This window comes from Tyto alba, unplaced genomic scaffold (assembly GCF_018691265.1).
Source record: "Tyto alba isolate M040663 unplaced genomic scaffold, T.alba_DEE_v4.0 Super-Scaffold_20000042, whole genome shotgun sequence".
Lineage (NCBI taxonomy): Eukaryota > Metazoa > Chordata > Aves > Strigiformes > Tytonidae > Tyto > Tyto alba.
In genome coordinates, this window is record NW_024881293.1 from 6,736,041 (window position 1) to 6,752,155 (window position 16,115).

The 16,115-nt window shown below is 39.5% G+C and overlaps 1 protein-coding gene across 1 annotated transcript in view; it reads right to left on the bottom strand.

Annotated features, from left to right (window-relative positions):
• Positions 1-15,646, bottom strand: part of SSU72 (SSU72 homolog, RNA polymerase II CTD phosphatase) — a 29,449-nt gene extending 13,803 nt beyond the window's left edge. Inside the window, exons 1-2 of the mRNA XM_042794169.1 lie at positions 15,439-15,646; positions 7,946-8,089 (exon numbers count right to left, since the gene is read on the bottom strand). Of these exons, the coding sequence (XP_042650103.1) occupies positions 7,946-8,089; positions 15,439-15,518 (224 nt within the window). The 5' untranslated portion in view covers positions 15,519-15,646. The remainder of the gene's footprint in view (positions 1-7,945; positions 8,090-15,438) is intronic.
• Between the last annotated feature and the right edge of the window lie 469 nt (positions 15,647-16,115).

Sequence of the window (16,115 nt, forward strand, 5' to 3'; positions counted from 1 at the left end):
GTTTTGCTGCAAGTTTCTTGATGATTTACTAAAGGTAGAAGCTATGATTCTGCAAGACTCAATTAGACAGAGCTGCTTAACTTAGAGCTTTAGCAAGATGCAATGCTGGTAACAAGAGAATGCTGACTTTGCCTAAATGGAAACAAATGTGATTTATATCTAAAAGCCCTACCATTTTAAAAGGTGGTGAATGTGATGCTAATGCTCCATAAACAAAGTTTAAGTAGAAAATGCTGCAAGATAAAATGCTCTGACAAAAAAATTCAGTATTTTTAGTTATGAATACAAAAGCAAAGCACAAGGGGTAGCATATATTTGCAAACTTTGTGTGGAAATATGCCTTCAGTCCATCTGTTAAATGTTTTCTCTATCTTTCTGCATATCCAAGAAAAATGGCATAAACATCTCAGAAGTCAGGCACAGAGTTTTTACTGTCTTGAAACTAATGCCAGTTGAAGAAATTACAGTCACTACCCTAAAGATGGAAATTGTTTTGGAATCAATGTAAGAGGGAAAAAAAAAAAAGTATAAGCATTCCTTACGCTGGCACAGAAGTTTCATGTTAATCTGAGGTAATCTCTTCAAGGCAAGAAACAGTAGTCCACTGTCACTTCTCTCCCCTCATTCATGTCCAGGATGAAATTGCCAAACTAGAACCAAACATAGCTATACCCATTTTTATACTGCAGACTGCTTTTATCAACTACAGGTTACAACAGGAGCGAGCAGGATTTAAGCCAATGCCCAAGAGTGAAAGCAGCAAAATTTTTTACTTACCCTTATATAAAGCCCCTCAAAAAGCTGACAGTCTATAAACAAAGAGAGTCCATGCTAAGAAGTTAGCTATGCAAAGAGCAAACAGTATGAAGGTCTTGCTGCATTTACTGCTAACACTACTTATGAAATCTCCTCGTGTTGTATCAAAAGCAATGGATCCAATGCATTATGAGCCGTTTATGCAGCAACATATTTAAGCAACGCTAATTGTGCGTGGTGCATTCAGGAGGCCAGCAGATGGCAGGGACATATTTCAGCTAGACATTCAAGTAGCCTTATTTTTAACATCCACTGAAGTATGTGAAGTCTCGGATCCAAGTGTCACCTTTACTTCCAAGAATGCCCTTTTAAAGACACTAAAGATGCAAACGTATGTGTTCACTCACAGAGTTCATCTGTTATGACAAACTCAGTCAATGAAATCACTCAAATTCTAAATGGATTTTGCAATAGTTATCAGCCTCAGACAGGATCCTTTAGTCAGAGTTCTTCAGAGCATCTTTTCAGGACTCACCTTGGTTAAGGAAATAAACCTTCCAAACACTACCTAGAAGACTGACAGAATGGCAGAGGATGTCTTATATGCTGAAAAAAATATTTAGTATTAGACTGGAGTCTGTAGTTTCTACTATGTCCCAGAAGCAAGTACAAAAGGAGTAATATATATATTTTAAAATAATTTTAAATATTCCCTTTTTAATGTGAATGAAATCAAGACTAATGGCAGTGATCAAACCAAAACTAAGAAGTACTGAAAACTGCTGCCTTTGAAAGGACTGAGATTTTGTGCAGTGTATTGGTCTAATGATCATGGAAAAAAAAAAGGGGATTGGAATTTGGCTTATGGCTGGAAGCATAAAGATTTGCAGAAATGTGCTTCTTAAGACTGTTCAAATCCAGTTTAATCTCTGCTTTCCATCCTCATCCCTTCCCTCTATTTTTAGGAGTATCAAAGTACTTGGAAAAGCATGTTAAGAAACAAAATGAGACTTGGGCTACACTGCATTCAAAAGTGGTTTTGCCACTGACAAGCAGCAGGACATTATTTCAAGCATTTTTAGCTTCTGCGAGGTCAGGCTTAAAAAAAATTTTAAAAACCAGACAAAACAAAACACAGCCAATCAACCGAAAAAAATCCCACAAAAAAACAAAACAAACAAAAAATCCCCAAACACACCTAAAATAAAACATTCCATAGTGGTTCACAGAGATACAGAAACTATCTCACTGACCACTGGAATGACAGCTCAACAGATGCTGACAACTGTTTACCAATTCAAAATCCATGAAGAAAACCAAATGGAAATGTAAGATAAATACATGCACAAAGAGCTTACCTGAAGTGGAATTTAAGTTACTCCAAGACTGAGGTACATGGCCCTAAAAAGTACGGTGCAGATGCTCTGTGGATCTCACTAGTCCTCCTGTGCACTCATGCAGTGGTAGCTTTCCCCACTAAGCAACTCCAGGTTGCTTTGTGCAGCCTCCAGTGAAGTGATCCAACAGAAACGCTCTATAATTATGGTAGTTCACTGATCCAGAAATGTCAGGAATTACTACTCAACTATTACAGATACTAGAGCTTTGTTACAGGTAGAAGTTTCTGCAACAAATGGTATTCAAAACAAACTGGGGAGGTGGTTTAGAGCAAAATATTCCTGTCACTGGCAACTTCTCTTCCAACAGCTTTTCCTCATCAATGCCTGCAGTCACCAGCTCAGGCCATGAACCATGTGGGTATCAGCATCATACGCTGCTTTTTGAAAGCAGGAAAACACAACTGGGCAGCAAGATCCAAGATATTTGATACTACACCCCTCTTAAGAAAATGAACGTCTAAGCTCAATGGAAGGAAGTTCTTACATAACCAAACAATTTAAGAAATGTGAAGTGCAGAAAAAAAATTCTGGTTTATGCTCCAGATGAACTGTATTAGAAATCTAAATCCTTACACCTATTCCGTTACTTAGCAGACTAAGAAAATGGAATAGATCCACTAGTTATTAACTGGCTTCCCTACATCTGTTTACTCCAATGTTAAGAAGATATATTAGACCAAATTGAGCAGTTCAAGAGCAAGAATTCTTAAGAACCTGACTACATGAACTCAGGAATTCTGAACAACTAAGACCAAGGCTGTAACAAACAGGCGTTACTCTCCTCTTAATATATGCCACACTTAACTGGGAAAAGGTGGTAGATGTAATCCTGGACTAGCCGCACACTCACAGAATTAAACTTTATTAAGAGGTGTGTTATGACAATTCCTTTTCAGTTTTAGTCTCCAAGGTAAAAATACTCATTGATTCCACCCTTCAGACTGAAGAGAGAATGACCTCCTAGTGACCAGTAAGACAGTCTGACTATGGTTCAACAAGCAATTCTATTTCTTGCCTTGAGCAGAACCCAGCAACACACGGGCACTACAACAGATGTGCAGTATTTCAGCAGTCAGCCTAACAATTCTGTGGCTGATGCCACTTTCTACTACAGTAGAGACACTGCATAAGAAACTATTCCTTTCTTCCAGTACTAGTGTTAAGGGAGAACAGAGGACATCTTCTGGAAGAGATGACTAATAATACTCAAATTGTACTGTCCCATGAAGCTAAGCTTGAGTCAGAGACAGGAAATGAACTTTTTCTGCAAGAAAAGCCTACCTGCAGTGATGTCTAAGATTTCAGCACTAAAGGATGCTCCTTTATCACCATCCTATCGACAGAAAAATTATTCCTCAGTACAGCCTCACTGCTTCTGGATGCCCCCTCTTCTCAGCTAGTCCCAATCCTCTTCATGTTTTTTCCTCTTCATGGGCACAGGAGATGGCATCTGAAGTGGGACTGAAAAGTTTTGGGAAAGGTAGAGAAGCCAATTTAGTTCAACAGTATACTTCTGTTGGCCTTCCTCATCTTCTGCAGGGAAATAAAGATTTGTTTTGTTCATCTAGACCCTGTGAAGATCTTGTGCATGACTACAGTTGCTCCAAAGCCACATAATTTTCCTCTACTGATGTTCTACCACAATGCATCTTACTAGTTAACAGAGCACATCTCAGGCAGATGGAAGACTGGGGGAGAAACCAAGAATAAGCATTGGCTATGGGGAAACCATAATGTTACAGATATTGCCTGGAAAAGCGTCTTGTATATGGCAGAAGAAACTGGTTCCACTTGTTCTGAATGTGAAGGGTACTATTAAAAACACCAACCACCACATATCAGCAATAGCACAGAAAGTACCATATGGCCATCCGGCTTAAATATGGAGCTCAGAGTAAAAAACTAGATCCCAATCACCTAGATGAACACTACTTTTTTTTTTTTTTTTTTAAACAGAAAAGAATCCTTATGTCTTTGAGTAAGATGTATCAAGCCAGTTTTAATTTCTGAAACTTTCTCCTTTCCAAGTGAAACACACTTTTAGTAACTTCTTGAGGACATGTTCTGCCCCCTTCCCCCAATTCTATACCATCATTTAACTATGGAGCTAAAATTGAAATCCTACCTACAATGAGAGAGCAAGTCAAATTAAAAGATGCACTCAAAAAAGCAGGAAACAGAGCAGGAGGCCAAGCTTGCAGAGTAGAGGTAGGCTGCCTAGAAATCCTAATAAGAAAACCTATCTGTGGAAATCATTAGGTATCTTCCATCTGAGGGTGACAGATACATCAGTGTTGAGAAATGTAAAGAAATTATCAATCATGGAGTTAGTTAATATTGATAAAGAACCCAGGAGCTACTGCTGCAGAGTTTTGGTCAAACTTCCATTTGAACAGTTCCTATCCCTGGGCATAAAAACAACTGTTGTTGTAGATTTAAGTTGACATTTAGAAGGTTTCATCCTTGGCTAGTTTTTGCATTCACCTGAAGGCAAGACTCACCAGTTTTCCTCTATTTTTGTCTCATCTTTAAAGTCACCACCACATAATTTAAACTAAGTCCTTAAACCCATTCAAACAGCTATAAGGGGCAAGTATCATAGTGGCTTATCTTTGAAAGGTCTGGTTACACATGCAAATACAACAAGGTATACTATCCATGCGTAGCCCCACAGAGGTACCACAGACCACAGTCATGTCTCCTACAGATTAGAAGAACCATCTACTGTTCTAGAAACAATAGAGTAGTATTTTAAAAAGCAACCAAAAACCACATTCACAACACCCTTAAATGGTTTTGTCGCAGCCCTCTATTCAGACTCAGGGAATCTAAATGCTATTCTAAAAATGCAGTGGTAGGTATGGATACTTATTTTAACTATAAGGTTTAACTACCACATCTTAAAATGCTTTGAGGTACTTCAATTTTAGATATACTGTAACCACCTACTCATTTGAATCTGCATGCCTGGCTCCATTAATCTCTTATTCCTGTCCTGAAATTCAGCATATGCCTTCAAGGTATGTGAGCTTGTGCTCTGTCTTCCACTAATTAACTGCAATGAAGGTGCTTCTAGTCTCTGCAGACTGGGTTTTTAATAGTTCTTCTCCCTTTCCACAAGTGAATAACAGAGTTTCAATGGATCTTTTCGCTCTAACACATTTTTAACCTTGCTCTGACTGATGTCCAACACTGCAGAAGCTCATTCCTGTTTGAGAATACAGCTTTCGGAAACAGGGATCATTTATTTGGCTGGCCAGAAAACGTTCTAAGTCCCTTACAGCCACAATTTAACTGAGTATCTAGTGCTCATAATGCTTTGGACCCCTGTTGGCATACAGAACTGGAAGAAGGACATTGCTCCCAAGTGAGGCAGTATTGAATGCTGGGCACTCAAACTTCATGCATCCCACCACTGGCATATGGGGACAAGACGACAGTTGTCACCAAATACATTACTTAAAGCCACATGGGAAGGCCATAGATGAGTCATTTCCGCCGTAGCTGATGAAAGCAAGGCTGGGGAACAGAACAACCAGCTAAATCGTAAGAGGAACCACACCTTCTTTTGTTTCCCCATAACAATTACACTCATAGCCCATCAGAAGAGCAGGCCCTCCCACCCTTCAGCAGGTAATGTCTGCATGCCCATCACCTCTATGACATAATGCTCACCCAAAAAACCTGAGAGCTCATATGACCCTGGCTCACAAAAAAACTACTCCACAACTCTCTGGTGAGAGTAGGTCTGCTTTTGGTTAGTTTTTACCCTTAAAACCCATTCCTAGAAACAGAGCTGCTTTCTGCACTGACAGTCTTCACTCTGAAAACTATTACTTATATTACGTGACAAGCAAAAATGTAAAAATGTATAGGCCATTGTTCTTGCCCTATTTCCCTTGCAACAGCAATTGTGTAAACTTGCTTTCTTTTATCCTGAAAAAAGGTTTAACTAACACTGCAAATACATTTGCGGAACACAGCAGCCATCCCTGCCACGGAGCAGAATCAAAACGGTAACTCTGAAATATGCTGATTAGGGGGCAACTAGGTAAGCTTTCTCTTGGTTTTACCTTAAAAGCATTGACATATTCAATGCAAGAACAATGAAGAATGCAACAAGGAAATCATAAGTTGTTAGCTCTTGTTAAAATTATTTCTCAAATGATTTTTTTTTTTTGAAGCAATTACTTCTTCATCAAGATATGGCATACCTTGTTAAGATGGGTTTGCAAGATTTTCCTTTTCTCATATAGGCATAGGGATAAAAAAAAAAAAAAAAAAAAAGCACATCACACATCTGATGCATTAAGACTATACCTTATATTTTGAATATTTTTTTTAAAAAGGACCTCTAATTAGGTGTTAGGAAACCAGTATCCCCACGAGGGATACCATTTGTATGGAACACCATGCAGAAAGGTATTCCAATGTTTAATCAGTTCTCACTGTGCTGTGCAGCTTTAATGAAACAGCCCAGCTCTTCTTAACAGAAGTCTTTCAATGCCCAATGCAAAAGAAGGCACCACTCTTGGGATCCCAGGAAACTCAAACTTACAATTTCTGGTCAGCAAATACAGTAAAGAATTTTCAGAGTAAGAGTAAGCCATAGTACAATATGTGTTACCAAACAGCTGCAGAGCTATCTTTCAAAAAGTTGTTGAGTTTGCTGACTCCTGGGTTAACTGCTTGAACTAGTTTCTACCATGTTCCAAGTTCTCCAGTCTGACAACTTGTTTGGTTTTTAAATTTTTTTTTCAAAACGATGCAAGAAAACTGGCTTTTGAGTACAACTGAGACATTTAAACCACATCAACAATCCTGTTAACATCTTCATCTTCTTAACATCATCTTCAGATGGCCATTTAGGAAAAAATCTTGTATCACTAAAAAGTGAAAAAACTGCTTAAATTATCAAGACTCATTTCTGTGATAGTTCACTCTAAAGGGCATTTTATCTTTTAAGCAGAAATTCAGTATATACTGAATCCCTGATTTAGGGTAAATTTGCTCTTTCATATGTAACATTAAAAAAATAAATTAAAAAAATCAGATCCCTTGTTGAGAAAAGAATACCTAGAATGAGTGTCCCAATTTTGTAAGTTTGTTGATTTTCTTAAAAACAAATGAAAAATCAACTTTAAATATAGATGTTCTAAAATCATGCAGTTTGACATTAGTCATGGCTTTAAGTAGTGTGCATAACCTTGATCACCTCTGCTCCCCAGGATTAAATGTTATTGGGCTTTCCTATGTCCATTCTTTATAATATACTATAGGATTGTTTTTTTCAGTGCACATATCAAGTCATGTACCAAGAAATTCTCAGTGAGAAGGGTGAGCTCTTTAATGAAAGGCATCCTCTCTCCCAGAGAAAGTATACTGTAAACCTTACCTGTCAGTTTGTCTGAGCTAAATACAACATTAAAGTTGAGGTGGTCGCTCTTCACATATCCATTATCAGGACAGTCTTTGCACTGAGAAAGTATGATCCACAGTGCAGTGGAGGTAATGGACAATCTGTGATAGTATTAATGTGCTTTCATTCAAGAGCTAAACATGTTAACATACTACAAAAGAGCATTTTGAATGTGTGCATTGTAACTCAATAGCAATTTACAAGGGAGCATTAGAGGCCCATTGTAAAAAAACCTCCTATAAACTTAAAACATTTTAAATTCGCCAGTCAAGCAACTGTATATTCTTAATGCATAATGCCAAATAATGAATTACACCTTTCAAGGATGAACCATATTGGATTTTTTAAAAAGGCCATGCCACAGGGATACAGTTCTTTGTCTTTCCTAAGCAGATCATTGTACATCTGATCATATGTTGTTTTGAAATCATAAACATTCGGCTTGTCCGGTGCTGGTCCTGGCAGCTTCACATGAGTCCCTGTTCCAAAGGATCGGACACTGAATCCTCGTTTGCTGAAAGACAAAAGAGGAAGGGGAGAGGCTATTAGATTGGATGGGACTTTAAACACCAAAGTGCTAAAGTACACATACTGCATTTTAAAAACATCTCTTCACGATTGGTCAAATCACCAAACAGTTGGGCAACTCTGATGAACTAAATTGCCAAGCGTACAAAATATGCATATTTCCTTGCCATTACAATCGAAACTCCAAAACTCACCCACCATTTCTAAAGTGGCACTGATATTTTATATGAAATTTTCTTAGAATTACAGTACGTAGTGTTTTGCATATTTCATTTGTGCTTTCAGGCATCTTGGATTTGCAAGAAGCATGCATTCTGTGTTCACTCCTGAACAATACAGTATAGGCAGAGGCGTTTTTGTCTTGATATAAGAAAGTAAATAACAATACCAACCAATCAGTATTTATGTATTCTGCTAAAGTTGCTGGGTTAACTACATTATTCCCCTCCTTATGTTGCCAATAATACCTCAAATATCATTTAATTAGCTTAGTACAAACATTTGTGTGCCTGGCACTTCTCAAGTGGACTGAAAAACAATACTGTGTAATTACCTTTACAGAAGTGGGGCAGATATTCTGCTGTCTGGTACCTAAAACTCTTGGGTAAACCAAGTATAGCTTCATTCCATTCTTATGAAGAATTACTTGCTTAATAATTATAGTAATAAAAAAAAAGAGGCAGGAACCTGCTTGTCTTTAGGGGTAATGGCAAAATGTTCTTTCTGATTAACCTAAATACAGCTACTTGAACCTCAACAAATTCTTCAGTAATATGAAGAAGCATTACAATATATGTGTTGAATAGAAGGACCAAAAAGATTGTTTTCTGGTGGTCTAACAGACAAAGTTACATGGTAAAGTACTGTTGCTACTGTCCAGTATGCCAAAATATTTGGCTTTATAATGACAATCTAACTTCTGGAACAGGTCAAGATCATGGCTTATTCTCATTTTTTTAAGGACTCACACTTCCAGCTTCAATGATTTAGCAGTGACTTCTAAAGAGCAAGCACTGTTAAAACAAAAAGCAAGCAAACAACTCAATGCCTGCACCTCACCCTCCCCTGAAATTAAAAACCAAAAAACTGTAGACCCTTCTTCTGAGAAGAGTGAGCAGGAGACTGGAAACCAGTGCCAGATTCACATCTTGACTCCTTGGTCTTCATATACAAGATAGCAAGGAAATTCAGTAGAAGACACCAATTCAAATTGCACATTTGCCTTCAAATGGTGTCTTCAAAGTGATCCAAAAAGCTTCCATGCAGAGACTAACTCAGCAGGCTTTGCCCCAAGTTCAAACACTGCTACGCAACTATCTGTAGTGATATTTCCTTTAATTTGTCCTATTGGAACATAGTTCCTCCTTTCTCTCTTCTTGCTTCACTACACTTTTTCTTCCAGCAACTATTTATAGGTTCCTATTTCTGTAAACAGACAAGATAGATGATGATTTTTTGCTTCCTTCTGCAGGACTAATGACTGAAAATGGATGCAAGTGGAAAAAAGTGCAATTCTTTCCCCCTCCCAGCCCTCCATCACATTAACAGTGACTCATATTTGCAGCAGTTACATTTAGTTTATTTTATTTTCCCTGCAATACTTCCAGACTCAAGTTTTTAATTCTACTGCTTCTACTAGACGTGGAAAACTATAACATGTTTAGAAAAAATTGCAGTGCTAAAATACTAATGTTTCACATTTATCTTTTTCCAGGTGTCTCAATCTTCTTCTTTCCCTTCTGTATCAACCATTTGAAAGTATTTTTGCTAAGAATTTTAACACCAACCGAGAAATATTGGATCTTGGCACCCTGCACTTTCTGTCTTCTTTCCTTTTCTCCAATGTTACTGCAAAGTGGTAACATGAAGATGGGAAAGTATTTTCTTCTATGCTTTCCTCCTAACTTTTAATTTTTCCTTTATAAAATTCCTCTTTGAAATAAGTCTACTTGAGTCACAAACATTAAGAAGCCCATCCCCAACTGTCAGAAATGTCCTTGAAGTTTGCATAATCTCATATAAAGCAAAACAGAAATGTTCAAATGAAGTTCCACACATTAAAAATCTGCACCTCTAATGCATACAAGCCATTGAAAATTACTTCCCCGAATAGGTGGAATATGCATTTCTCACATGGAATTTCATGCTTTCACACCAGCAGTTGGCAGGCTACAGCTTTTACACTATTTATGCAACAGGTGTATTATTATGAAATATTCTGAAAGTGTTTCAACACATTTCTTGCAACAATTGAGGGGGTGGAGGAAGAGGGAAGAATACCTGCATAGAACCATTATTCAACAGAGCCTGCTTTTATTAAGCAGCTGGACAGACCTAGTTTAGTGAGTCATCAAATACCTGTTTTAATGTGGCACAGCCTTTTAACAATGATAATTTTCTACAAGACAACGTATATCTAATACTTGCTCTTGGCCTAGTAAAACTACCCAGAAGATGGAAAATAATGAGCTTCAACTATAACATAAACAGTAAAGGGTAAGATATACTAATGTACTATCCTAGCACCAGTTTCTGAAAATGTGAAGCTTAAACATTAACAGACCTGTAAATGTTGTGAAATTTCAGGAAGCTGTTTCTATTAATAGTATTAAGACCAACGGATGTAAACTATCAATATACTAAGTACAAATATAAGCCAGTACACAATCTCATTTTCAGCAAGTACGCTCCCCTCAGTTTAAGTCCAAAGCTCATCACAATGAGATCACATGCACTACTCATGTGCCAGTGAGTTTAGACTTTTAACTGAAGGACCTGAAGAGTCATTGCATTTCCCTCCAAAGAATCTCACAGCTCATTGCAAATACTACTTCTCATCTAGGACACAACTGCTGCTGAAAGCAGAAATCAATGTGGGACTACACTAACAAAGCACTAACACATGATAGAATTGTTACCACTCTGTTTCAGAAACAGAGAGGAGAAATATTAATCCAAGCAGATCAAGACATGAACTTTTACCAACACTTTTCCACTATTTAATTGTTATTTGGGATCTTACTGACACTTATTACATCAAGGTATTTGTCAGCTTACTATAAGGTCATAACAGTAGAGCTTCTCTTCTTACAATGGCCAGTAATAAGTATTGCTAAACATTAAAGCAAATGCAATAAATCCTGCAGTACCACTACAGATGGTAGCGGTTGTGAGACAACTTGTAACTAACTCTCCAGAACGGCCTGAGAGAAACGGGGACTGAGAAAAACAGCCTGAGAAAGAGATAAGGGATGAGGGGGAGTTGAGACCCTCTAAGCCAAGGAACGCCTCAAGCACTCACAAGTAATGAAACTAGTCACAGGGTGAAGACAGTGGTAAAGATTTTCAGTCGACAAATCAGTAATTTTAATGCATCCCCTTCCACAATATGTAGCGGGAAAATAACTAGCAACAGTGTCTTCTTTGTAGACTGTTTCAAAAATATCTTAAGCCATTCAAGAAATATATTAAAAAAAAAAAATAAAAAACCACCACTCCACAAAACCCCCCCATACTGTTAAACAGCAGGAACACTAATACTGTTAACTAACTTTGATTACAAAATCTTTAAAAGATTAACAACTTCTTGTAATTTGCATTATTCCTGTTAAGCTGTCAAACAAAAAAGCTTTAATATAAAAACATTAGAACATTTCCTTCTTCTTGAAGGTGGATCAATACAATTTAAGATATCTTAAATTAAGCAATACACATTTCAATACCTCACTGCTGACAGATAATGTCAGTAGAGAAGCTGTGACTAGCAACTTATGTAAACTGCAAGGGTGCAACTTAAGTTCTCTTACAATGCTGAACTATAAATCATAGCATCAATATGAAATTTAAGTTTCGGCTAGTAGGGTTTCAATATTTAAATCTGTTTACTACCACTAAGATATCTCATATTCACACTCCTAATTTCTTAACACACTTAGTTTCCTAAAACGAAGGAACATATATGTAGCTTAAGTGCATATAGTATCCTGCAAGTTTTCATTATCAGTACTAACACAAAGACCCTGAAGTCAGGAGACTGATAGGATACCTATACCTTAAGAACCTGAAAATACAAAGTTACCAGAGCACCTCCTACACACTGGGATAATTTGAAATGGTAACTTCATTTTAAAGGCCATCAGTGTACTACCAAATAAACATACACAAATGGAAATGTCAAAGTTGCTGTATAATAAAATCTGCTAATAAGGAAAGTGTTACCCTTCTACTTTCCTCTTCTATGTTTGAAAGGGAACCATGGCCCAAGTCTGCATACTCTTTGGCAAAAAAAAAAAAAAAAAAAGACGACTTACACACAAATAGCATGTGTAAAAATAAGAGAAGTGGGATGAGTAAGATTAGACCTAGGGACTGGTCACAGGCAGGCATCCAGTTTGACAGCTTTTAAGGAAGACTTATGTCTTTCTGCATAGTCCTCCTTATCGCCTTTCCTCTTTTCCTTTTGCTTGAATGTCTCAACACACCTTGCAGTGACGGTTAACTATTCTATGAACAAACTTCAAAAGACCTTCAGTCTGACTTCTGTTGGAAGATTAGAACAAAATGTTTAAAACCTGGTTAATTAGAAAATATGCAAGGACACTACAGAACAAATGGAAACCGTACCGAACCAAGATAACACCAGAAACTGGCAGACTGATTATTCAAATACAAAAAAGATCTAATGCATATGTTTGTTTTCCAGAGGCACAGGTGGCAGGACAAAGATATCAAGTACAGTGAGGATGAATGAGAAATTCAGGTTGGCAAGTGACTCACTGCAAACCCTTTTGCAGTAAACCACTACAATTTAAAGGAAAGTTTCTAAGTGTCCAAAAAAAGTAACTCTTACTAAATGGTACATTAGGTTTAAATAAAGAAAAATAAACAAACACATATACACCACCATAACCCCCCAAAACTGCTGAAGTATGCAAAGATACTATGTATTACAATTTGCTTTTCTGAGTTCAAAAAGAGAAAGAATACTGGGATGTTATAAAATGTAAGTATATTAAGATGTTAAATCAAGCCTTTTTAAACCACTTCATAAATTTCATGCATTAAAAAGGATACACTACTAAAAGGAAACATAAGAGCGAGAAGTGATGGACTGCAGTTACTTCCAACAAAAGCCTACCAGGTAAATCAATCATTTCACCTAAATGTTATATGCAGAGAGCTAAATTTTCTGTGGCACAAATGCATCAGAAGTTATAATCAGACATTTCTGCAAGATTGTTTTTGCGTTAAAAGCAGTAGCATACAATTAAATTAAAGTCTTAGTAGGCATTAGGTAGGCCTAATATTTGGAAAGTTAAATAAGCTCACCTTAATGATAGATAATTTTCTCTAAGTTGGAGAGTGAAATAAGCACAGTTACTAATAAAAATGCCACATGAAGAATCTGACTTAACTAAAACTTGTAATTCATTGAAACACTGAATAGAATAGAAAAGCTAATTCCGAAACTTGACAGCATTACAGTATTTTTAAAGAATCATCAAATGTAAGACAAACACTTCAACAAAAATTTTCATAACATAAATATTTTCCAAAAAAAGCTTATATAAAATACTTAGGTAAGATACCATGCTACACATTACAAAGGACTGTTTATGAATGTTCATTAATACATTCAACACTGCAGGCTGGACACCAGACTTTGTTTTCAAAGTCACCAGTGTTTCTCTAGAATACATATCCTTTAAAGTCTTGCATCTCTTTCACAAAATGCCTTACAATTTCATAATACCTCAATTTCTTCCTAACTCTTCCTCTTTTAATCATGTGTTCTTTCAAACTGCAGTGCAACATATAGCAAGACATTACCCTGAACTGGTAAAGCAGGCTGGCTTTGCGCCAATGCAGGCACTTTGCTGAAGTTTACTGGCAAATGACCATTCTCATTGCTTGAGCTAGTTATTTCTTTAAACAGCATGAGCAATTAATCTCTATTTTGCCATTTATGCTATTGTTGCTGTAATTACATAGATGTTGCTGAAAATAAACATTTTCCAAATACATACATTGTTAACTTTTAATTAAAATCTTAAGGGAGAAGAGATTTTCAAAAAACATTTCCCTGACACATTTACCAGAAGAACATCAGTCACACCGGAAGTGATTTGTTTCTTCTGCAAAAACAGAGAGGAAGAAAAAGGCTAGACATTAGAAGTAAATTTAACTTTGTCCTTAGTACTCGGGTTTCAAATATAAGTCAGTTCCAGTATTATTAGCAGAAAAACAACAGAAGAGCATTCTCCCCCCCTCAAGCAGCTACTGGTAACATCCTGTTTTCATAGAACTGCCACAGGTAATGTCTGATCCCAAGTTTAAGCATTAACAGCATCATATGCCGCTCACAGTAAGATGGCTGCCAGACCAGATGCTTCTGTTTTTTATTCCTTTCAAGGCTGTTGTTTTTATTTAAATGTACCATACAATTTACACATTGTTGTTTGGCTTAGTGTGCTAGCAATCTGTATCTTTAAATGTGAATGTTACTTTGCATAACTTTAACAAAAACAAAACAAAACAAACAGAAAAAAAAAAAACACAAACCAAAACCTATATCGTGTTGCTCCAGTGCACAGGAAAGATTTAGGAATATGATTTCAGGCAGATCAGGTCTCTGCTGTCTGCCAGTCCATCCCCCACTCCACCACCTCCCCTTCTGAATTCAGCCAAGCTGAAAATACTTGCAGTGCTACAAATATGAACCCTCATAATCTCAAAAGACATTTAACAATCTGAACCAAACACTCTGTCTAGTTTTACTCCAACAGAAAAAGGCATAGAGTGCATTTCAGTGCACAGAGTGGTTCCAGTCTTCAGATGCATTAAAGGGGGGGGGGGGGGGGGGACGACGACGGCGGAATGGAAAGAGAAAAGGAGCATTTCAGTTTTCAGATGCCGATAAGCAGGAGCTGTTCTGCGCCTGTCGAATTCGCCAGCTCCTGTTTTGCAGCACTGGATCCAGAGGTCCGTCAGCGACGGTGGAGCAGAACCCCCCGCACCGCACCGGCCGCTCCGGCGAACCCAGCTCGGAGCCGGGTTCGGAGAAGACAGGACGCAAGCAGGATGAAGTCCCCAAGCCCGCGGGCCTAGCAGGCTGCGGCGCGGGCCCCGAGAAGGGCCTCGGAAGACAGCCGGCGCGGCGCCCCACTGTCCTGACAGCCCGCTGGAGCCCAGCTCCGGGGCGGGCAAGGCAGGCAGGCTCCGCACCGCAGAGCCCGAGGAAGTATCCCTGCTGCGGCCCGGACGGGCGGCGGCAGCGGGCCCGGCCACGCCGCCGCCGTCGGAAGGAAGGGAGGGGGTCGGGCGGGCCCTGGTTACCTGAGGATGTTGTGCGCCTCCATGCTGCGGTTCTGGTTGCTGGAGCACACCACGGCCACGCGGAGCGGCGAGGAAGGCATGGCGGCGCAGGGAAGAGCCCAGCTCCCTCCCCGCGACTCCGAAACCCGCTCGGCCCCGGCCCCGGCCGCGGCTCGCACAAAATGGCGGCGGGAGCCCGGCGGCGGGCGGTGCCGGGACGTGTCACCAGGGCCGCGCCGCCCCGCCGCGGCCAACCGCGGAGCGGGCGTCGGGGGGCGGAGGCCGCCGCCTACCCCCGAGCGGGAGGCGGAGCGGAGCCGGGGAGGGACGCGCCAAGAGCCCGGCCCGCAGCCCCGCCCTCGTCTGGGGAGAGGCCGGGAGCGACCGGCAGGCTGCCGGCCGCCCCGCCGAACCGGCGTGGCGGGGCTCGGGGGCCGCCGGGCGCTCGATCGGCTGAGTGTCGGGCCGGCAGCCACCGAGTGGCCCCGGGGTGATCTCAGGAAACACCGCTTCCTCCGGGGCTTTCCGGGCGGCATCGGCCAACCGCCGGGCTCAAAAGCACACGGGGCATTTAGCATCAATTCGGGAATCTTGCTCTTTGCTGGGGCTGTTCAACGAAAAATAGCACCTAACTCGTCAGCTGCTTCCGGAGGGAGAAAAGCCACCCGGAGAGGAACTGATGTACCTTGGCGACTCGG